The sequence below is a fragment of the Coregonus lavaretus genome (assembly GCF_964263955.1).
Source record: "Coregonus lavaretus genome assembly, chromosome: 1".
NCBI lineage: Eukaryota > Metazoa > Chordata > Actinopteri > Salmoniformes > Salmonidae > Coregonus > Coregonus lavaretus.
The window spans coordinates 24,376,754-24,400,908 of NC_139988.1; the positions used below are offsets into that span (position 1 = coordinate 24,376,754).

The 24,155-nt window shown below is 41.6% G+C and overlaps 2 protein-coding genes across 4 annotated transcripts; both read right to left on the bottom strand.

Annotated features, from left to right (window-relative positions):
* Positions 1–960: 960 nt before the first annotated feature.
* Positions 961–7,659, bottom strand: supv3l1 (SUV3-like helicase). The gene is made up of 15 exons (XM_084164012.1): positions 7,203–7,659; positions 6,777–6,854; positions 6,539–6,646; positions 6,302–6,416; positions 5,967–6,135; positions 5,299–5,410; positions 4,750–4,827; positions 4,445–4,536; positions 4,056–4,236; positions 3,753–3,846; positions 3,299–3,518; positions 3,101–3,181; positions 2,796–2,972; positions 2,069–2,217; positions 961–1,893 (listed from the first exon to the last, which is right to left on the bottom strand). Exons 1-15 carry the CDS (start codon positions 7,486–7,488, stop codon positions 1,488–1,490), a joined length of 2,346 nt encoding a protein of 781 aa, XP_084020138.1. The 5' UTR covers positions 7,489–7,659; the 3' UTR covers positions 961–1,487.
* Positions 7,660–10,176: 2,517 nt separating this feature from the next.
* LOC311136744 (vacuolar protein sorting-associated protein 26A) lies at positions 10,177–24,052 on the bottom strand. 3 transcript variants are annotated; one of them, XM_084171014.1, is made up of 10 exons: positions 23,966–24,052; positions 20,596–20,745; positions 15,091–15,166; positions 14,449–14,605; positions 14,071–14,235; positions 13,807–13,913; positions 13,533–13,601; positions 13,197–13,339; positions 11,780–12,406; positions 10,177–10,828 (listed from the first exon to the last, which is right to left on the bottom strand). In XM_084171014.1, the coding sequence occupies exons 1-9, from the start codon at positions 23,966–23,968 to the stop codon at positions 12,293–12,295; spliced, it is 984 nt and encodes a 327-aa protein (XP_084027140.1). In that variant the 5' UTR covers positions 23,969–24,052; the 3' UTR covers positions 10,177–10,828; positions 11,780–12,292. The 3 variants fall into 3 exon arrangements, with proteins under 3 accessions (XP_084027140.1, XP_084027139.1, XP_084027141.1); XM_084171013.1 differs by having other exon boundaries at positions 10,177–10,936; positions 11,679–12,406; XM_084171015.1 differs by lacking the exons at positions 10,177–10,828; positions 11,780–12,406 and adding an exon at positions 12,922–13,067.
* Positions 24,053–24,155: the final 103 nt, after the last annotated feature.

The window sequence follows — 24,155 nt, forward strand, 5'->3', positions numbered from 1 at the left end:
AAACAACAGCTTCAACCAGTTCACAAATGTTGTGATTGTTTTGTATCAAATTAGTAAATAATGAAATTCTGGCCCCTTTCCCACTCCCAGTTAGTCTGACAAACACCTAACTCTCGAAGTACTCCTGACTTCAGAGTCTGGAATGTCTCTTTGATGTTGTCGGACTCGGCACAATGCTTTGATAATGAAGGGGGCTGGTTGGCTTTCCTCTGTCCACCTGGTGGGGGCCGGGAGGGGGGGGGACAACCTCCTTTTCAAATCCAAACAACAACAGGTCTCTACCCCCAAGGCACAAAATACTTTTGAGTGAATCAATCAAACCTCTCGCACAATTTCTGAGAGAATATTGCATTAACAAACTGCCTATCTTCCAGACCAGTGTGGCCACAACTCTCAATGCACTGAGTCAAGTGGGTCGCATCAACCAGGCTAACTCCCAGTGGCTGTTGTGTTTTGAAAGTGGCTAAAACTAATCGCAGTGCAGAGAGAATGCTTTGAAAGCAGCACATGGCCTGAAAGTGTCTCATGACCTTTGTCACATGGGCTATGAAATGTTCATGACACAATTAAGAAGGCATTATATTACATTTTTAAAAACATTTTAGTAATTTAGCAGACAATCTTATCCAGAGCGACTTACAGGAGCAATTAGGGTTAAGTGCCTTGCTCAAGGGCACATCGACAGATTTTTCACCTAGTCGGCTCGGGGATTAGAACCAGCGACCTTTCGGTTACTGGCACAACTCTCTTAACCACTAAGCTACCTGCCGCAGTGTCATAAGGCAAGAAAATACTGTCATGACATAGCTTATAACCATTTAAACAATTGTTGATATGTTATAAAGCTCTTTGACAGATCTACAACATTGTCGTTACGAGTAAGGTGTCAAAGTATTACCGAGACATTTGCCACCTTATGTCTTACATCAAATTAATACAAAGGCCTCATCAAAACAAAAATATGATTACACTTTTTTTTAATCAATCACATTATCACTTATGCTATTTCAATTCCTTAAATCATACATAGGGGCATATAATCAGTGGTGGTAACATTTGAGTTTCCGGCAGTTACAGTAGGCTAGCCCAAGCATGGGCTGGGCACATATTAGAGTTGCTTAATAAATGTTACCTCACAGTGTAACATCTTGTCATTACTTGCTGCGCGAGACAGACCATCTGTCTACGTGAAGATGCAGTCAACCATTTTACTTTTCAAGTGATAAAAAGATGACCGCAAAATGACTGTGTAATAAGATAAGATATTACTTTGGATTTTTACATTACCATTTGGCCCACAAAATGACTATCTGTTTTTGAGCAGATATAGACAGGAGCTGGGACCTACACATACATACGTACACATACAATTAATCAACATCTTCAGCCACTGAAAATGCATGACACCGCCTGGTATGAAGTCCAGTCAAAATAACAGACAAAACCCTCTATGTTTTAGTTAGGACCTAAGGCAAAACCTGGGACGTTCACTTCTTCTTCTTATTCCCTTTGGTTTTATTATTCCCAGCAACCAGTTTGACTCCTTCTTCCTCTTGGCGGTGCACCTTGGACCACTCCTTCTGCAGTTGCCTTAGGAGGTCAGGAGTCAGTAAGCCCTCCTGCACCAGGCGGGAGCTTAGGGACTTGTCCAGCTGCCAACCCTCTACTCCACTGTCCTGGGCCTTGGGGGCTCCTCGGACCCTCCTTGGGGATACTGGGCTGGGCCCCAGCCTCCTCTGGTTGGACAGGGGGTTTGTCCCCGAGGGGGCGCTGGTCTCCGTGGCTCGGATGAGTCGTGTGATGTTGCGCACACCCACCTGGATGATGCTGTCCAGCTCCTGCTGGATCTCTCTGACATGATTGGCGTCGGGGAACATGTCCATGAAGCGGTAGCTGGCAACGTGAAGAGAGGATTATTACTATCTAATTGAGATTATTTGCAATAAAGACAATCAATGACCTCATTATGCACAGTGTTACTCAATTCTGTGATGACTATTAGCACAAGAACATTTGGTCATTTGGCTTGGTGAATGGTTTGGTATTGGTAAGGTGGAGATGGAATCACCTGAGCCAGAGGTAGAGGTCTAGCACGTCATGGACAGCCTCCAGGTGCACCAGGTCCTTGATGTTCTTGGGTGAGACCAGCGGCCAGCTGACATGCCGACACACCCAATCAAAGGTCAGGGGCTCATCTCTGCTGAACTGTCTGGCAAACTGGACATGGATAGATTGGGAGAGGGTCACGTCACACACAATCAGTCTCTGATCATCCAGACCCAAATTCCATAGTGCTATAAACCTTATCAATAGGATTACACTTAGGCCATAGTCACAGTAATGTGTCATTCACCCAATCCACAACAGATCTTATCAATACTGTTGCCTGAACACCACTCATGTCACGTCCCTTAAAGCCCAACAACCAACAATAAAACCTTATCAATGCTGTTATAGTTCCAGTAAGACAGTTCATATCAGAGGCAAACTGGCAACATCATGCCATAATATGAATCCAAAAGGTGGACCTATCCCTGAATGACATGAAATTAGGGTGTTAACCAGTCAAATTCAGTCAGAGGTTAAAGTCTGTATTCACAAAGTGTCTCAGAGTAGTAGTGCTGATCTAGGATCATGTTCCCCCTGTCCATACAATCTTATTCATAATGATCTAAAAGGCAATGCTGATCCTATGTCAGCACTCCTACTCATATTTTGTGAATGCGGGCCCAGATGTTTAAACCAGTGTTGCTAATGGGAAAGGGATTCTGCTGTAAACATGTCTCTGCTCCTACCTTCAGGAAGGAGGTGCACACAAAGGGCTGCTTCTTGTTGATGGGCGCAGTGCAGAACACATATCGACAGCGCAGGTTGAGGGGAATGTGCTGGATCATGTCAGCCAGGAACTTGAAGTCGTCAATGTTGCACACAAAGTACATACCATCAACTTGCGAGAGGCTCACAAATATATCCTTAGGGTAAAAAGAAAATGGGTTACTTTTAAATGAACACAAATTATTCTATATTCATCTGTGAATTGACTAACCGTAAATCTTGATTCTCGTTACAGAGTAAATTGTAATGAAGTAAAGAAACGTACTATCAGATTGGACAAGGTGGCATCAGGTAAGTGGTAGGCAAACATTTCAATCTGCTCTGCTGTGGGGTGCAGCCCAGCTGTCTAGGATTAGGAAACAAACATCATGTCATACTTGATTGTCATTAAATTAAATAAAGGATATTGAATAGTCCGAACAGAAGGGCAAAATTCAGAAATGGCCCATGTGCTGTTCCTCACCTCGATGGCGTCGACGGTCCTGCTGAGTATCTCCTTGAGGATTGGCAGGTCGTCGCGGTGCATGGTGGTGACCTCGCCCTCTTTGAAGATGGAGCTGAAGCGTCCGGCCCGCCCGCCGATCTGGAGAGCCTGAGACGTGGAGATGGTGTCCATCTCCTTCTCACCCTTCTCATTGATGTTGGGTTTCACCAGGGAGTTAAAGATGATTCTCTTGATACTCCTAGTGTGGAAGGGATATGGTAGAGTGCTTATAGAGGCAACAACTACAACTTTACAGCAAACAAAAAATCAACTAAACATGCAAGAAATGTGTATGTTTTTTTTGTTTAGTATTTTTATGACAATCTTTAGAACAATGTACTTCAAAAGTAATATGGATTGTCAATGATAAATTAAAATTAAACAATAAACTTCAACAATATGCTAACAAGATCAGTTTCAATGGTTAACTCACAGGTTTAGTCCCATCCCTATGGCATCCGTTGCAACCAGGATCTTACACGGGTCCTCTGGGTCATTGAACTTCTTTGCTTGAGATAGCTTGGTGCCTGTTGACCAGAGAATTCACAGTGCTTTAATGATACACACTATTATAAATGTAAGGATTGAGTAATGTCACAGCGGTAGTATATCAGATATTTGTTTTTCCGTCCAGCACCTGAACAAGTTGAATGTCCGTATTTTACATTTTTCACACCATTCTAACTCTCCATCACCTCAATCACTGTGCTCTGTGGACATCTAAAAACAACCTTACCAGGTGGAAGGCTGCCGTAGATGACCGCACACTCCAGGCCTCTGATCTCGATCTGCCTACTGATGGAGTAAATATCGTTTTTGCTGAAGCATACGATGCAGTCGCCTGGTCGCAGGTTATCCAGAGACTCCACAGCATGGTCCAAGATTGAGAAAGGAGTGAGCCTCTTATAGTTACGAACCTGCCAGTAGATTGGGTCAACTGTAAGACACTTCACATCACAAGTATTTTTTGGGTGCCGGTCTAGAAGCCTGAGTGTTTATTCTCATAGGATGAGACCGTTGATATTCAGTATAATCATGTTAATGACATGCCAGGCCTCTACCCAAATGACTGGAACAGTCTTAGAAGACAAACACACTAATGTTCACTAGATTGGCCAGACTCACCTCCACCTCCTCCCCTGTCGTGTACATGAGCTCTGTGACAAAGTTAATAGCTGCAGGCTCTCCGCACACATGGATCTCCTCAGCACACAAACCTATTCCCGGACACAGAGTAAAGCATAAGAGGGAAAGAGGAAAAAGAACAATCCATTAGTTATTATTGTGAAATCATCATTTTGCCATATCATTATTGACTTAATAAATAGCTGGTAATTTATGTACCATAACAAAGTGCAACTAAATATTCAGAATTTGTGATCTTCCAATGGCCTGTAGTTTGTCCTAACTGTCACAGTGAAGTTACTGACCGAGAAGAGCCCTGGTCCAGGCCCATCCCCTCGATATGTCTCTGATCATCTGGATCTCATCAATGACCGCAACTTCATCTGGAAAAAAACACGTTTCACATGTTAGTTAACACTCAGATGGTGATAAGAAACGTCAAATGCAATCTAGCTCTATCAGAACATGAATCGAATACTTAAATCAGGGCAATCAAACATACGGCATACTTTAAAATGACTAAAACCAAATCGAAACTGTATTGAAATGATAATGGACCTACATTCATAGTTTCTTGACTGGGTCCAGCTTGCTAATAATCACCGAAATGAAAGCTAGACAGTCAGGGAGCATCGGAAATCCCCAAAACAATAGATAGAGGACTATTTTTGGCACATTTTGACAGCGTGGAAATATAACCAATTTTCAGTGCAGCCCTCTGGACCTCGTTGAAGACCGGATGCAGCCCCCAGTGGAAAATGTGTTTGACACCTTTAACTTGAATGGTAGTGATAAAATCATCTCATGTACATTAAATATGTTTATCAAGTTGAGAGATAAGGTAAGATACTGACATGGAGTTGTGACACTGCACATCTCAATAGTGCAGGCCACATGCTCAGCTTGTCTCCCCTCCTCATCCACAAATGTTCTCTCCTCTCCTGTCACCAAATCACATGGCACACCCTGGCGGAAAAAAGTTCATTTAACGTCTTCCTTCGACATAGTGCTCTGAGAATTAATTTAAACATTTTGGAAATGTTGGTAAGAAATGCTTAGATAAACTAATTTTACTTCAATTGTTTCAAGGTAAAAGGGAAATTCCATGGTAACTGAATTACGTTGAGACTCATATTTTTCACTTTAAAATGTATACCAAAAATAAAAAATTGATTTCAAAGTTTAACAAACCATATAACTCTATGCACAAGGCCTAATTTTAACAATTTCCACTGAAAATTTAACAAAAACACATTTACAGAGATTTTACCATAAAACTTTGCATCTGCAGTTGTTTATATATTTTTTATGTATTGTGTAAATTGTTTAAACCATAGAGTTGTATGGTTTGGTAAACATTGAAATCAATGGTTTTTGTTTGGCATTTTAAAGTAAAACATCTGAGTCTCAGCATAATTCCATTAGCGTGGAATTGCCCATTTGCTAAAGTACACAAAAAGCCTTCTAAATGACGTATTCTCTCTATGGAGAGGTATACTAGTGAAAGAGGGGTTATACTAACAGCATTGTTGCTCTTTTCAAAGATCTCGTGGGCTAACAGCTTCAGCGGTCCACAGTAGACACCAGACTTGGCAGCCAGGTATCTCTGAATTGCATGATGGGTCTTTCCACTGTTGGTGGGGCCAGCATGGAATATCACCTTCCTCTGGATGGCTCTAGCCTCAGGGTACCTGGGAAACATTCAAGTGCATGGCTGAAAGACAGTTGTGTGGAGTATTGTGTGAACACGGAACTATATATATAAAATGGATACAATGAATGGAAGAGCATTTTCAAAATGTTAATGAAAAATGTGTATAATGTTGCGGTCACCTAAAGATGACATGCGATACTTACCAATTAGCTGGTACACGCAGATCACTGATTTTGCGTAGATCTTCCATGCAGTCCAGCATGGGGAATATCTGCTTGGCATGTCTCATGAAGTAAGGATAAAGGTCATCTATGTGGCCTGATGAGCACAAGCAAAAACACTCATCAGTTGACAGGGTGTGAGGGGTTGGAATTAAGTTCCAACTTGCAGTTGCTTTTAATCACCTGATTCCTTAAATATAAGCACAGTGTTGAACTCACCTGCTCCACAGCATATGTCATTGAGGATGATATGAAGGTCCGCACTGAGCGTAGAGATTTCCAGCACATACTTCCGAAAACTGATGAAGGCTTGGTGAAAGAGACGAGCTGACATGGAGAGATCAATGTTTTAGTATGACCATAAGGCATGTTGGAGAAGTATCATCACTAAAAATATATTTGATAAAGAGTACCAGACCGTTATGCCAGCCAGTTGAAATTATTATGTTGTTCTCACCATCGAGACCTTGATCCGCTGCAATTTTTTGCATCTCTTTCCTTTTGTAGAACTTATTCAAAATTTTGAGAAGTTCATCTGTTAGGAGAAACCACGTGTCTGATAAAATTGCCATACAGTAGGCTTATTATTGAAGCTATAGGCTAAACATTACAGAAAGCGAGTCACAGCGAACAAGTTTCAAAATATCTATTGACAGGGAACTTGGCCTTTTATCTAGCCATGACTGAGACATGGCTGTAGACTCCATAGTATACAGTTAGAATACAGCCATGTCTCAGGGCCAATGGCTAGCTGTCTTCAACAGGCTATGTGGAAGATATCATCAACAGTTCAGTAGCAGTCAGCTGCAGATATACTGACAGCTAATCTGTGTAGTTGGCAATCAACATTAACAGTTAGCACAACAATATGGATGTACAGTACTTTTGTCCAAAGGTTGCGTGAGCTCAGCTCCCACAGCCCCATTACCGCCGACATCACTCTTGATGCTGAGAGGCACAAATAGTGAGGTGTCTGGTGGTCGTGACGAACTGTTCGAAGAAACACCTTGTCTGGAGGACACAGAACCAGACAAGGGCCCTTTCAATAACGTTACAGATCCAAAGTGTACACAACGACTGTCCACCAGAGCATTTGTGTTTCGTACAGATACGGCGCATATTCTGTGTTGTACTCGTGAGAACAGAAGAATACAGCGGTTTACTGACATTCTTGGTTGCTAGATATAGTCTGCAATTATGTTGCCTTGTCTGGTTTGTGTCAATAAACACTTTTCAATGTCCCATTTTGCAGTTTATCACAATCTTTCCCTGGCTGGTAACACTTTGCACAGTATTGCAGCAGAGGACGGTCAACATCGGCTTCATCCGCGATACAACGTGCAGGAGGACCCTTGTTTGCATTGCAGTCCAGAAATATGCCTGTAGCGATTTGTTTATTATATTAATTCACAAAATGCGGTGCTTTAGTTAGAAAATATACTAATTGTTTCTATAGAAATTACTTTATGATACTTTAAAATAATACATTTATAATGGCAGCACAAGTCTACTGTTAATACTTCTGGCACGTAAGTGGTGCATAGATTCCACAAACCAAACGGAACCCGCAAAGGTCAAAGTACGTATTGCTTTAAACCTGAAAACAAATGAAAGACAGTACAGTATGAAGATAGGCAGAAACTGCTTCTCCAATATAAATTTCCGAAAACACTTGTAGGCGATGCCATTGTGACGTTGGCTAGCTAAACTCATGCGCAACAACACGTAATCGGGTCTAAAGGTCGTCTGGCGCCAAACTGCGCATGTGCAAGCCGTCAAATCAAAGGCACTCCTTCGATATAAACTTATTTTTGACGAAAATTAAAATGTGTCAGTTTGTCAATTTCACTAGGTTCCAGTAATAACATGTTCAACTACTTAAGACATTGGCTCGAATCTAGGCTGTGCCTTTAGATTTCGAGATAATTAACAACTAATGAAGAATTGTTCACTTCTCTCATTGACTTCTCAAAACCCAAACCCCGGCTAGATCTGTTTCGTAAGCGTTCCGGAAGTCTCGAGATGTTCTGCCTCTGGGTTTAGAAACTCTCTGAACAAATGTTAGCTGCAAATGAAAATTTCAATCACGAAAATAGAATACCTACTATGACTCAGCATTTGAGTGTGATCAGTGGCACACCATATTGTGATACATTTTTATTAGAATGCATATAACCAGCTAAATCCATATAATGCATATAACCAGCTTGTAAGTAGGACCAGGATTGAAAATGTAAATGCTATCCAGAATCCATGGGACATCCCTACCCTTAACCAGTATCTGTGCATTAGACCTCTAACGCCCATAAAGCTCTGGTTCAAACTCCCATTCACCATCTCTGCAAGCGTTATACCTTGGAGGTGCCGAATATGATTTTTTTTTCGGTTTCTTGTAAATTTTAATTTTGACATTTTTTGGAAGTACATACTGCCCTTAAAGGGAGTAAATGAAGATAGTTGCTCAGCGAAACTCCATGTTTGGTGATCAAACTTATTTTGACATTCTAACGCTTGCGGAGCTGGTGAATGGGAGTTGGAATCATCTGAGCTTTCTGGGAGTTAGAGGTCTCTAACCATAGACATTAAAACCTAACCCATAGTGATGAGTCGTTCGTGAACGAACAGCACTTTTTGAACTGATCTTTTTGGTGAACATTGCAAACTGAATCACATCGGTGAAAGAGCCTTTCATTTGGCTCCCTGATTTGCAAACTGCTGCTACCATAGCCATGGGAAGTAGGGGTGCTGAGGGTTCTGCAGCACCCACTGATAAATAAACAAACAAAAAATATGAAACTAGGCCTTTAGTGCTCCTGTATGAGGGGGGGAAATACTTGTCAGCACCCTCCGCACCCCTACTTCCCGCGGCTATGGTAGTAGCAGTATGGAAAAGTATACAAAAATAATTATCTAAAGAGGATGAATCCTCACTGCAGAAACAATAAATAGTGGGGAGAGTGTGTCAATCTGGTCCACAATGATTTTTTCAGTGTGAAAAAAATATATATATTTTTTTGCAGGCCTTCTAATAACTTGGCCAGGTAAACATTTATTTGGACTGGCATTTTACCATCTGACATAATGGTAGCCTACCTTTTGGGCGTTACATTGGAGATATACAAATGTTTCATGGTTGTATGTCGATTTTTAAGCATTTTGAATGAAGAGCCTTTAGGGGGCCAAATGAGCCGTCTCTTTTACGTGAACGGTGCCAAATGAGCCAGCTCACCCAAAAGACTCAGAATGCCCATTACTACTAACGCAGATACTGGTTCACCTGACTTGATTTAGGAGGTATGGCAACACGATACTACCCTAACCATAACCCTTACCTAACTTCAACCATTTTACATTTAAACATCAATGGAGTAGGGACGTCCTAATGATCCCGGATAGCAGGGACCAACTGGAAACGCTAATATAAGCAGAGACGGAACAGGAAGCAAGACATTCCACTCCCTCTTTTTTTTCTAGTTCATATTCAGCAGGGGTGTCAAACTCATTCCACGTAGGGCCGAGTATCTGCAGGTTTTTGGTTTTCATTTAAATTAAGACAACCAGGTGAGGGGAGTTCCTTACTAATTAGCAACCTTAATTCAGCAATCAATTATAAGGGTGGAACAAAAACCCACAGACACTCGGCCCTCCGTAGAATGAGTTTGACACGTGATATACAGTCAATTAACTATGTAAGTAGACCAGACCCAGCTGCTATCGCATTGGTGTCTATGGGAGAGCCACCCCTTAACTAGACCGGAACTGTGACCATTTCTTTCAATGGTAAACAGCATGATATCATCTTTGAAATAAGTCATTAGAGAAAGTATTAAAGATATCATCACTGCAATACATAAGTATACATTTTCATTTCTTTTAATTGATGATGGATGGATATAGACTGAGGCTTGATATATACAAATGTTCAATGTCCACACATAAGTCAGATACATATTGAACACAGTATAAAATGTGGTGAACATGCAGTGGTAAGTTTGGGCAGTATTTGGCATAACAGTTTCTTCATGACCTTACAGGCACTTAACAAAGAAAATATTGCCTGTATAGTGTTCAGAAATGAAGACATAACACAACATTGTTACAGGATTGTAGCACAGCCCCATCTGAGCTTAAATATGTATCCTTATAGAAATTATGTAAATTGGCACTAAATATAGACAAAAACAAAACAAATGTAAGTACCCATTCAACCATCATCAAGCATGACATACAGATATACATGTAGGACCTAACCGTTGATGATCAAAATAATTTTATTTAAACAGCATTTTGTAGTGCCTCAATCCAATGCCACTAGCAAAAGCCGTTATTCATATACAGTATATTTGTATTTCGAAAAAGAAAAGCGCAAAATACAAGAAAAAGTGAAGTGAAATGAAAAAAGTATGAAACTACAGGTTCTATATTAAATAACTTAGGAGATAGAAATCTTTTACATACAGTGGGCTCCAAAAGTATTGGGACAGTGACACATTTGTTGTTGTTTTGGCTCTGTACTCCAGCACTTTGGATCTGAAATTATACAATGACTGAGGTTAAAGTGCTATAATTTGATGGTATTTTCATCCATATCAGGTGAACCGTTTAGAAATTACAGCACTTTTTGTACATGGTCCCCTAAAATGGGGGGACTAAATGTATTGGGCCAAATTCACTTATGTGTATTAAAGTAGTCAAAAGTTCAGTATTTGGTCCCATATTCCTAGCACGCAATGATTACATCAAGCTTGTGACTCTACAAACTTGTTGGATGCATTTGCTGTTTGTTTTGGTTGTGTTTCAGATTATGTTGTGCCCTATAGAAGTGAATGGTAAATAATGTATTGTGTCATTTTGGAGTCCCTTTTATTGTAAATAAGAATATAATGTTTTCAAACACTTCTACATGAATGTGGATGCTACCATGATTACGGATAGTCCTGAATGAATCGTGAATAATGATGAATGAGAAAGTTAGACACACAAAAATCATACCCCCAAAAAAATGCTAACCTCCCCTTTTATTGTAATGGTGAGAGGTTAGCATAACAGGGGAGGTTAGCATTTTTGGGGGGGGTATGATTTTTGTCTTCACGATTCATTCAGGACTATCCGTTATCATGGTAGCATCCACATTCATGTAGAAGTGTTTAAAAACATATTCTATTCTTATTTACAATAAAAGTGACTCCAAAATGACACAATACATTATTTACCATTCATTTCTATAGGGCACAACATAATCTGCTAAGAATAAGGGACCAAATACTAAACTTTTGACTACATATATAAGTATGTACAACTGTGCTGTAATTTCTAAACGGTTCACCCACTATGGATAAAAATACCCTCAAATTAAAACTGACAGCCTGTACTTTAACCTCATAGTCACTGTATCATTTCAAATCCAAAGTGCTGGCGTAAAGAGCCAAAACAACAACAAAAAATGCACTGTTCCAATACTTTTGGAGCTCACACCATTTCAGTGAATTATAAACATGGCACCCTTTGAGCTCAAAGAATGCCTATTGTCTTAGAGCTTGACCTTGGAAACTGACCCCACAGCCAGCGTTGAACACGACATTAACCCATCATATTCAATTTGACCTGCTTACATGTACTGGAATGTCCTTTGAAATATCTAGTAGTGTATGATTGTATGCCATGTCCCCAGTGTTGAGCCTAACCAAGTGCATCTTTTACAGGAAGGGTAGGTCAAATCTTTTTGCAATATAAAAGAAATGGTGGCTCCCATTCCAGTGCTTTCTATTGTGTGTCAAAGAGACGAGTCCATACAGTAAGCTAACAAGAGTGCTTGCTGTGGCCAGCAGAGTAGACCCAGCCCATTCAGGTGTAGCAGTAAGAGACTGTAACCTTGCAGAAGGTACTTGTATTAAATGGCTGTCTGCACCCCTCTCCTTATTTACTTTAAGCATAATCAGAATCATTCTCAGCATTTTCTGTTTCCAGTGGTCTTCACATTTCGGGTTGCTCAGCAGTAAGGGTCGGCCGTGGCTCAGGAGACTCGTAGCGTTGGTGGAAGTTCCGTTTCCTTATTTTCTCAGGAGCTTTCCTCCACAGAACAATCTCCTGGTAATAGAGACAATCAACAAGAGTCAGATTTATCCCCTCTTAAGTTATTCTAAAATGTTCATATTGAGAGAAGATGATTGCTTTCAATAATAATAATAATAATAATAATAATAATAATAATAATATAAGCCTAATTCCTCGTTTTGAGTTCAAACTACTGTAATATTTAACTACTGTAATGTTTCTGCCACAGAAATGCACTGAGTGTACAAAACATGAAGAACACCTGCTCTTTCCATGACATAGACTGACCAGGTGAAAGCTATGATCCCTTATTGATGTCACTTTTTAAATCCACTTCAAATCAGTGTAGATGAAGGAGAGGAGACAGGTTAAAGAAGGATTTTTAAGCCTAGAGACAATTGAGACATGGATTGTGTATGTGTGCCATTCAGAGGATGAATGGGCAAGACAAAATATTTAAGTGCGGGGTATGGTAGTAGGTGCCAAGCGCACCAGTTTGTGTCAAGAACTGCAACGCTGCAGGGTTTTTCACGCTCAACAGTTTCCTGTATGTATCAAAAATGGTCCACCACCCAAAAGACATCCAGCCAACTTGACACAACTGTGGGAAGCATTGGAGTCAACATTGGCTAGCATTCCTGCGGAACGCTTTTGACATCTTGTAGAACCCATGCACCGACAAATTGAGGCTGTTCTGAGGGCAAAAGGGGGGGTGCAACTCAATATTCAGAAGGTGTTCTTAATGTTTTGTACACTCAGTGTATTTAGTCTTCGAACAAAAACGACAGACAGGTAAATGGCGGTTGGCTTTCAGGTTCTGTACCTGTTGTTTGAAGTATCTCCTGTCCTCCTCATCCACCAGCACCAGGTTGAGGAAGTACCGCACAGAGAACTTCTTGTTGACATCCCTCATGGTGGCTGTGAGGTCGTAGCCAGCCAGAAATAGACGGATGGGAATAGACTCTCCTAAGAGAGAAAGAACACGCATGAAGAGGATTGTGAAACAAGTTAAATGGTAATGGCAAGAAGAGACAGATTTACATGTACACTACAAGTCCTGAAAACATTATGCTGCTTTGGTGGGGTGGAATAACATAAAATAAAATAGATAAAATGAAATAATATCGGGACATTCAGACCAACACCATATTGTGCCTACCTTTCACAGGGGCTCCATCCATAATCTCATACTTGGCAACAGTCTCCATCTCAGTAGTTGTGCTAGGCCCTGGGAAGGAATTTCACATGACCAAATACATCAACTTCACAATGTTCTTAAAACAAAAGCCAAGATTACAGGGCCAGTTTTAGATTTTCACATCATTTGAAAAATCTGGAATTCAATCATTTAAAATAAAATGTATATCATTAAAAAAAGAGCAACACCTTACGCCGTTTAAGTGAACTCTCTCTTCAAGTAAGCCTCATCTCACCTATTCCAGTCATCTCCTTCTTGATCAACTGAAGTTCCATGTGCTGGATTTTGATTCTCACAAGAAGGAAGTAGATTTTACCCACAATGACATCTTTCAAGTGGTACCTGAGAAGACAGATTAGGGTCAGGTCAAAATTAAGTTTAATTTATATACAGTAAGTTCTGAATCTGATACGGATTTTGACATGTGAAAGTGCTACTATGCTATGCTTTTTAAAAGTGGTTTGAATGCATGAATGTCTTATCATGGTACACATCTTACTTGGACTTGTTGTATTCAAACTCTATATGTAGACAGTCTTCAATGCCAACTTCCATCTTGATGGAATTGTTCACATCAGGGTAAGTGGCCAGCTGATGGACAATGAGGTCATACTCTTTCACCAGATCAGACAGTCTCCTCACTATTGTCACTTTGAGGAAATATCTGTAGGAAGTAACAATAGGAGTTATGGATGGCTTACAATGCAAATTCACTTCAAATGACACAGTGCTTATATTCATAACAAGGCAGATGTAGCAATGACAAAAAGCCATCTAATGCAGTTTCACTGATCATCTCAAGCTGTATAGAATAGAATGGTTGGTTCCAGGGACAATGCAGAGAATATCTGGGTATGAGAGAATATTGTGAGCTAACCTTAGTCGGACGTTGGCTCCAACGTAAGACTCATATGGCTTCTCCACCTGCATGAACTCAAAGTCGTAGCTTCGGTTCTGAGTCAACTCCCCTGGCAGGGCAAGCTCCTTTACCAGGTTCACAAACTCATGCGTGTTGCTTTTATCACTGAAAAGCTCTGAAAGACATAGAGCACAAGTTTAAACACTTGTTAGGTTCATCACATCACCACACACAGGAACCTAACATTTCCAATAGGTAAATCCATTGTACTTAGGGACGCATTAATTTCAACAACCGTATAAATAGGGAAGTAGGCCTGAATCGAATAACCTAGATTGTCCTGTATTCAGATTTAAACTTGTGTGTTATTTTATTTGAAGGCTTCCCCAAACTTCCTCAGTCGGTTTGACAGCATTGAACCCTCAGTAATGGTCAAGGAGTCCTCACAGAAACACTTTGCCACCAGGCCAGGGTGTGTGGTGTTGAGTGTGGTCCACTGCAGTTTTCACATGACAAGCACATGCTTTGCTAAGCCTTTTAGCCTAAATGAGACCGACGGTGCACTTGGTTTGTAAACCAATAAACAATGCATGGCTGGTGTTTGAGGTGGTGCGCTGCTGTAAGGTTATAATATCAAAATAGAAATGTACACAAACTCACCAATCTGCCCAACAAACTCAATTCGAATCCCTTGGTGTTCTAGTCTCTTGCCTGTCTGCCTCACATTGAGATTCACCTTAAAAGAAAACACAAAAAAGTTATAGGGTATTGGCATTAGTGATGGGAAGTTCGGCTCTTTTTACTGTCTCAGATCTTTTCGACTCGTTCAGTCAAAATAACAAATCTTTCGACTAATTTCGTTCATTTGAGTCAGAGCATGCAGGACCCCCTACCGGCGAACAATAAACTGAAAACTCAAGTCATGATTCTACAAGCCTCTCCTTCACGTCGTTCACCATAGGGGGCTTACTGGAGCTATCATTTGTGACTGAGGCTTGTAAAAGCGGGCTTTAAACAATGTATACTGAACAAAAACATAAAAGCAACATGCAACAATTTGAACAATTTTACTGAGTTACAGTTCATATAAGGAAATCAGTCAATGGAAATAAATTCATTAGGCTCTAATCTATGGATTTCACATGACTGGGCAAGGGCGCAGCCATGGGTGGGCCTGGGAGGGCATAGGCCCACCCACATGGGAGCCAGGTCCACCCACTGGGGAGCCAGGCCCAGCCAATCAGAATGAGTTTCTCGCCACAAAAGGGCTTTATTACAGTCAGAAATACTCCTCAGTTTCATCAGCTGTCCGGGAGGTTGGTCTCAGACAATCCTGCAGGTGAAGAAGCCGGATGTGGAGGTCCTGGCTTGGTAACACGTGGTCTGCGGTTGTGAGGCAGATTGGACGTACTGGCAAATTCTCTAAAACAACGTTGGATGCGGCTTATGGTAGAGAAATTAACATTACAATCTCTGGCAATAGCTCTGGTGGACATACTTGCAGTCAGTATCCCAATTGCACGCTCCTTCAAAACTTGAGACATCTGTGTCATCTGTGTCAAAACTGACGACACTGCTGGTCCTACTCACACTGCCCTACCCTATGCTTTGACTTCTTTCTCCCCTCTCTCTCCAGATAAAATCCTGCGACTTGTGACTGCAGGCCGCCCAACAACCTGCCCGCTTGACCCCATCCCCTCCTCTCTTCTCCAGACCATCTCCGGTGACCTTCTCCCCTACCTCACCTCGCTGATCAACTCATCCTTGACCGCTGGCCATGTCCCTTCCGTCTTCAAGAGAGCGAGAGTTGCTCCCCTTCTCAAAAAACCAACACTCGATCCCACTGATGTCAACAACTACAGACCAGTATCCCTTCTTTCTTTTCTTTCCAAAACTATTGAGCGTGCCGTCTTTAGCCAACTCTCTTGCTATCTCTCTCAGAATTACCTTCTTGATCCAAACCAGTCAGGTTTCAGGACTGGTCATTCAACTGAGACTGCTCTTCTCTGTGTCACGGAGGCTCTCCGCACTGCTAAAGCTAACTCTCTCTCCTCTGCTCTTGTCCTTCTAGACCTGTCTGCTGCCTTTGATACTGTGAACCATCAGATCCTCCTCTCCACTCTCTCCGAGCTGGGCATCTCCGGCGCGGCTCACTCCTGGATTGCGTCCTACCTGACCGGTCGCTCCTACCAAGTGGCGTGGCGAGAAGCTGTCTCCGCACCACGTGCTCTCACCACTGGTGTCCCCCAGGGCTCAGTTCTAGGCCCTCTCCTTTTCTCCCTATACACCAAGTCACTTGGCTCTGTCATATCCTCACATGGCCTCTCCTATCATTGCTACGCTGACGATACACAACTAATCTTCTCCTTTCCCCCTTCTGATAACCAGGTGGCGAATCGCATCTCTGCATGTCTGGCAGACATATCAGTATGGATGACGGATCACCACCTCAAGCTGAACCCTGGCAAGACGGAGCTGCTCTTCCTCCCGGGGAAGGACTGCCCGTTCCATGATCTCGCCATCACGGTTGACAACTCCGTTGTGTCCTCCTCCCAGAGTGCGAAGAGCCTTGGCGCGACCCTGGACAACACCCTGTCGTTCTCCGCTAACATCAAGGCGGTGACCCGCTCCTGCAGGTTCATGCTCTACAACATTCGGAGAGTACGACCCTGCCTTACACAGGAAGCGGCACAGGTCCTAATCCAGGCACTTGTCATCTCCCGTCTGGATTACTGCAACTCGCTGTTGGCTGGCCTCCCTGCCTGTGCCATTAAACCCCTACAACTCATCCAGAATGCCGCAGCCCGTCTGGTGTTCAACCTTCCCAAGTTCTCTCACGTCACCCCCCTCCTCCGCACACTCCACTGGCTTCCAGTTGAAGCTCGCATCCGTTACAAGACCATGGTGCTTGCCTATGGAGCAGTGAGGGGAACGGCACCTCCGTACCTTCAGGCTCTGATCAGTCCCTACACCCAAACGAGGGCATTGCGTTCATCCACCTCTGGCCTGCTGGCTCCCCTTCCTCTGCGGAAGCATAGTTCCCGCTCAGCCCAGTCAAAACTGTTCGCTGCTCTGGCACCCCAATGGTGGAACAAGCTCCCTCACGACGCCAGGACAGCGGAGTCACTCACCACCTTCCGGAGACATTTGAAACCCCACCTCTTTAAGGAATACCTGGGATAGGATAAAGTAATCCTTCTACCCCCCCCCCCCCCCCCCAAAAATTGTAAAGTGGTTATCCCACTGGCTATAGGGTGAATGCACCAATTTGTGAGTCGCTCTGGATAAGAGCGTCTGCTAAATGACGTAAATGTGCCCTTGAGCAAGGCACTTAACCCTAATTGCTCCTGTAAGTCGCTCTGGATAAGAGCGTCTGCTAAATGACTAAAATGTAAATGTAATGTAAATGTGTTGTGTGACAAAACTGCACATTTTAGAGTGGCCTTTTGTCCCCAGCACAAGGTGCACCTGTGTAATGATCATGCTGTTTAATCAGCTTCTTGATATGCCACATCGGTCAGGTGAATGGATTATCTTGGCAAATGAGAAATGCTCACTAACAGGGATGTAAACAAATTTGTGCAAAAATTTGAGATAAATAAGCTTTTTGTGCATATGGAAAATTTCTGGGATATTTTATTTCAGCTCATGGGAGCAACACTTCACATGTTGCGTTTATATCTTTGTTAAGCATACATTTGTTGATTGGTAGGCATACAAATAAGATTATTTCTTAATACATTTGAAATTAGGTCTAGTTGTGGCCGCAACCGGACTAGATCGTGAACGACTCTTGGCAGAATGCATTGCTTGACTGCCGTGAGCGTGATAAGCACAATATCGTTTGCAAACTGCAGCCCCCCCCAAACTATTTGTTCTGGAGTTTGAGTTTGTTGAGCAGAGGCTGTGCATGTGTTGGTTCTATAAAGCTGTGTTCATCATAACATTCAAAAATCTAATTGAATTAATTATTGCACCATGCGATCAATAATCAGTTCTAAAGTTGTCTTTTTCTTCTCTATGCTGCCTGATCCATTTCCCTGCGTGCATATACGACAGACAGTTGTTGGTCGGAGCGCGTCTCTGGAGCCGCTGAGCATGTAACAATCCTGCTGTAGGACTCATTGCAGCCAGCAGATCAAACGAATCACTCAGAAAAACATATCTTTACTCTCAAGTCAGTAAAAAGAGTAGTTGAAAAAGAATGAATCGTTCGCAAACTGCACATCATTAATTGGCAAAGGACACATTGACATACGAAGCAGTCAGGTGCACAGTATTGATCGCCTTCATAATGTCATATCACGTGTGTGTGTGTGTGTGTCAGGGTTTCCGTTAGCCGGTAATTGCCGGCTTTTGGCCGTAAAAAACAAAGAAAAACTATAGGTAGGCAGGCTATCAGCGCGTCACCCACCACCTTAAAATGTGAGCTGGAGGCAGTATTCACGTTGAAAACATACTTCATTGTTTGAAACCTGAATGTTTTACTTCATATTATGAGGCATGTCTTACCTTGCTTGAAAATCCAACCATAGAAAGGTGGAGGCAATTCTTTTTTAAAGACTTCTTAGGTGGCATGTGAGTTTCAAGTTTGAGGAAGCATACAATTTATCAGACCGATCTGCTTGTCAGTTATGATTTTCATATGTGCATTTTCGTGAAACTGTTTCATTTCAATATTAACGTTTTTGTTTCTCAAAATCATTGTCACGTGGTTTGTCAAAAATCATAATTAAAATTAGAAAAATATAAAAGTTAAAATTAAACTACTGCGAGAGCACCAGCCTATGCCATATGGACACATTGATAGGCTACACCGTGATCATTGGCGGCTAAATAGCCTAAACGAGAGCATGGAGCCCAGAGATGGCCAATGCAGCTGTTGGCCCATAACTTCCATTGGCAATTAAGTAAAAATACATAAAGAACACAAATAAAAACAGTAGAAAATATACTGATGAAAATTCTGCTTCTTTCAATCACATTCATCTTTCTACTCAGCCTGTCTGCCTCCCTTACTATCTGTCTTGAGCTGTCGCTAATGAAGTGCAACGTATCAAATCAATAAACTAGCCTATTCCGGGCCCTCAGAGTTTCCGACGCCAGTGAGCTCGGGACAGACAGCTATTTTTGCCCAAGGGAAAGGTATTCTATTACGTTTACACTGAATATATGATATCAGGTGATTATATTTTTCTCTTTCACACCAAGGCTTGGTGATTATCGAGTGGGAGATTGTTGTAATACCTTTTCAAATAGCCTAATAGGCCTACTGTGAGAAACTACCATTCACAATGGATGTTAAAAAAACAGACTGAGAAGCTCAGCTTATTAGTGGTGGACGTGGTGACTAAGACAATCAGAAATCAAACATCCCCAAATGGGCACTTTCCTAGATTTTTCGCGCAGCAGGCCAGGTAGGCTACTTCTATGAGTGCGCGCTCCCTCAGCATTAACAAGATAGAGAAACCATTGCTCATTGCTCACATGGAGCACTCCAAACAAAAGACAATTAGAAAATGTATACTTGTAAATTATGGTTCTGAAATCAACCAAAACTTGTTTCTCACAAGTGTAGAAGGTTGTGAACTCTGCAAACAACGTTTCTCTCCGAGAATGAGAACAGTGAATTACTATGGAATGGGGAATTGATCAAAATAAACAGTCAAAGAACAAACAACTCACAATGAATGCGCAAGAATTGGCTGGTGACAGCTGAGTGGATTCTGGAGAGCTGAGCGCATGCATTCTGGAGAGACACGCTTATAGGTAACTTTGCCCGTCCCCTTCTTCTTGTCTCAACATTTAAAAATTATACTCAAGACACATCTTCACACATATTTTTAATGCTTTTCACTGACAGCCGCAACTCAATAATCAGCTAGATCTTTTGCCATTTCTCTCCTGTTATATTGGTTTTCATATTAACTTTCTTTCATTGTACAGAAGCCAAATGCACAATCCTAGTCATATTAGCATCCTAGTTGTTGCATCTTTAGATTCACCTTCTTTCTAAGTTTCTAACTGAGATTTTAATTTCTGTCATATACCGCTTGCTTCAGGTGTCCTGCTTAGAATGGTGTTATCCCTTTTTCCCGCAAATTGCATTTTGGCAAATGTTTGAAAATGGAAACCCTGGTGTGTGTTTGTGTGTGCAATGCTCACCTTCCCAGAGACAGATTCTCCGTCATAAAACAGATAGTTCTTCTCCACTTTCCCATCCTCTGTCTTGAGTTCTGCTGTCTTCCTAGTCTCTGCATCATTGAGTAGGACATCAATTTCACACACAGGACCAAATAAACCACCCAGGAAACTCTGAAAAACAGGAAGACTTTACAATCAACTCAAAAGGCACATACAATCAGAAATAACTAGCTCAATAATGGACTAAAGGAGATTAATGTTCCACCTTAGTCCAAGGACCTTACATGTTCTGCTTGAAGGTCGAATTGGCTCTGGAAGCCAAAAAAGCCAAATACTAATCTAAAACGTGAATCGATTCTCAATTGCAGTACGGTTCTAGAAACATAAATCCCTCTATTTTCAAATCACATCAAAATAATTTGAACAAATGCAAAATACACACTTACTGTACACTGTTTAAACCCGTTTTAACACAGCACTGGTACAGAGTCAATGTGCAGGGTACAGGTTAGTCAAGGTAATTGAGGTAATATGTACATGAAGGTAGCAGTAAAGTGACTATGCATCGATAATAAACAGAGAGTAGCAGCAGCGTATGTGAAGAGAGTGAAGCAATGTGTGTGGCATCAATATGCATGTACACTACAGGTCGAAAGTTTGGACACACCTACTCATTCAAGGATTTTTATTTTGTACATTGTAGAATAATAGTGAAGACATCAAAACTATGAAATAACACATGGAATCATGTAGTAACCAAAAACGTGTTAAACAAATCAAAATATATTTTATATTTGAGATTCTTCAAATAGCCACCCTTTGCCTTGATGAGAGCTTTGCACACTCTTGGCATTCTCTCAACCAGCTTCATGAGGTAGTCACCTGGAATGCATTTCAATTAACATGTGTGCCTTCTTAAAACTTAATTTGTGGAATTTCTTTCCTTCTTAATGCGTTGGAGACAATCAGTTGTCTTGTGACAAGGTAGGGGGGGGGTATACAGACGATAGCCCTATTTGGTAAAATACCAAGTCCATATTATGGCAAGAACAGCTCAAATAAGCAAAGAGAAATGACAGTCCATCATTACTTTAAGACAGGAAGGTCAGTCAATATGGAACATTTCAAGAACTTTGAACGTTTCTTCAAGTGCAGTCGCAAAAACCATCAAGCGCTATGATGAAACTGGCTCTCATGAGGAATGCCACAGGAATGGAAGACCCAGAGTTACTCTGCTGCAGAGGATAAGTTCATTAGAGTTACCAGTCTCAGAAATTGCAGCTAAAATAAATGCTTCACAGAGTTCAAGTAACAGACACATCTCAACATCAACTGTTCAGAGGAGACTACGTGAATCAGGCCTTCATGGTCGAATTGCTGCAAAGAAACCACTACTAAAGGACACCAATAAGAAGAAGAAACTTGCTTGGGCCAAGAAACACGAGCAATGGACATTAGAGCGGTGGAAATGTGTCCTTTGGTCTGGAGTCCAAATTTGAGATTTTTGGTTCCAACCGGCGTGTCTTTGTGTGGGTGAATGGATGATCTCTGCATGTGTATTTTCCACCGTTAAGCATGGAGGTGGTGTTATGGTGTGGGGGTGCTTTGCTAGTGACACTCAACCAGCATGGCTACCACAGCATTCTGCAGCGATACGCCATCTCATCTGGTTTGGGCTTATTGGGACTATCATTTGTTTTTCAACAGGACAATGAATAAACACACCTCCAGGCTGTGTAAGGGGTATTTTACCAAGATGGAGAGTGATGGAGTACTGCATCAGATGACCTGGCCTCCAAAATCCCCCGACCTCAACCAACTTGAGATGGTTTGGGATGATTCAGACCGCAGAGTGAAGGAAAAGCAGCCAACAAGTGCTCAGCATATGTGGGAACTCCTTCAAGACTGTTGGAAAAGCATTCCAGGTGAAGCTGGTTGAGAGAATGCCAAGAGTGTGCAAAGCTGTCATCAAGGCAAAGGGAGGCTATTTGAAGAATCTCAAATATATGTTGATTTGTTTAACACTTTTTTGGTTACTACATGATCCCATGTGTTATTTCATTGTTTTGATGTCTTCACTATTATTCTACAATGTAGAAAATAGTAAAAATAAAGAAAAGCCCTTGAATGAGTAGGTGTTCTAAAACTTTTGACCAGTAGTGTATGTGTGTGCATTTTGTGTGTGTGTGTTGGAGCGTCAGTGTAGTATGTGTGAGTGTGTGGTTAGAGTCCCGTGAGTATACTTTGAGCCTGTGCAAGAGAGTCAGTACAAAAAAATAAGAATAAAATAAGGGGGTCAATGCAAATAGTCCGGGTAGCCATTTGATTTACTGTTCAGCAGTCTTATGGCATGGTTAAGGAGCCTTTTTAGTTCCAGACTTGGTGCTCTGGTACGCAAGATAAGGTCCTTACGCTTCCAAAACCATACCGCAAGCGATGTGTTAAAGCTGCAATATGTCACTTTTTGGGGGGACCCGACCAAATTCACATAGAAATGTTCATAATAGATCTGCCATTTGCATTGAAAGCAAGTTTAAGAAGCGGTAAATCTGTTCTTGGTGTGCTATTTCTATGCTTCCTGTTCTTACGTTTTGTTTTTGTCTCTTTTACTTTCGGGTTTTGTACACCAGCTTCAAACAGCTGAAAATACAATATTTTTGGATATGGAAAATATATTTCACAGTGGTTTAGATGGTACAATGATTCTGTACCCTATACTTGCTTGTTTTGTCACATAAACTGAAATTAGGCGAACTATTATTTTGCAACCAGGAAATTGCGGAGCGACTTTTGCATAGTTTCTGCAACATCTACCCCAGTATCTACCGAGTCAGATATATTTCCAATGGGGCTGACGTTAATTTATGGGACTGTGATAATTAGCTAGCTAGCTAACAACAGATGGGTGTTTTGGCTAGTTTGCTAAATGTCATCATGTCATGAAACATGCTACAGTGAAGACTAATTAACTTAGAAGTGCCATGGGGCTAAAGACAAATTACACACCTGACAGCTAACGTTATAGCAGTCAACATTTATCGTGACGTCCAGACAAGACGATGAGCCAGTAACTAGCTATCTAACTAATGCTTTATGTGTAGCTAAATTGGCAGCGTGCGCCGATAATAATCGCAGTGGGAAACGAGAAAAGCGCTACACTAGCCAATTGTCACTAACCAAAACTATCTACCTAGAAAGAACAGTGGGGCTCCGGCCAGGGCCTCCGACCTGTGTTGATAACGTTATATTAGGCTAGCTAGCCGTTAGCTAAGACATAGAAGAAGAAAAAAAACTAAAGGGCCCGAGGATGACAATACCTTGGCTTTAGCACATCTCTATTTATGTATACGTTAAATTGCACGTGCTACTTATTATTTCATTTTGAACTCACCATTTCAGCTGTTTAAACAGTTGTAGACAGCTAGCTAGCCTCCGTGTTGCTAATTCATGTGATGATACAAACTGAAGGAGCAGTGTGTCTGAATACAGACGCAATAATGGCGACACAGAAATTTCAAAATAAAAGTCCAATGTCTAATCATGTCATTTATTTTGCTCCCCTGCTGCTGCAAATCCTAGAA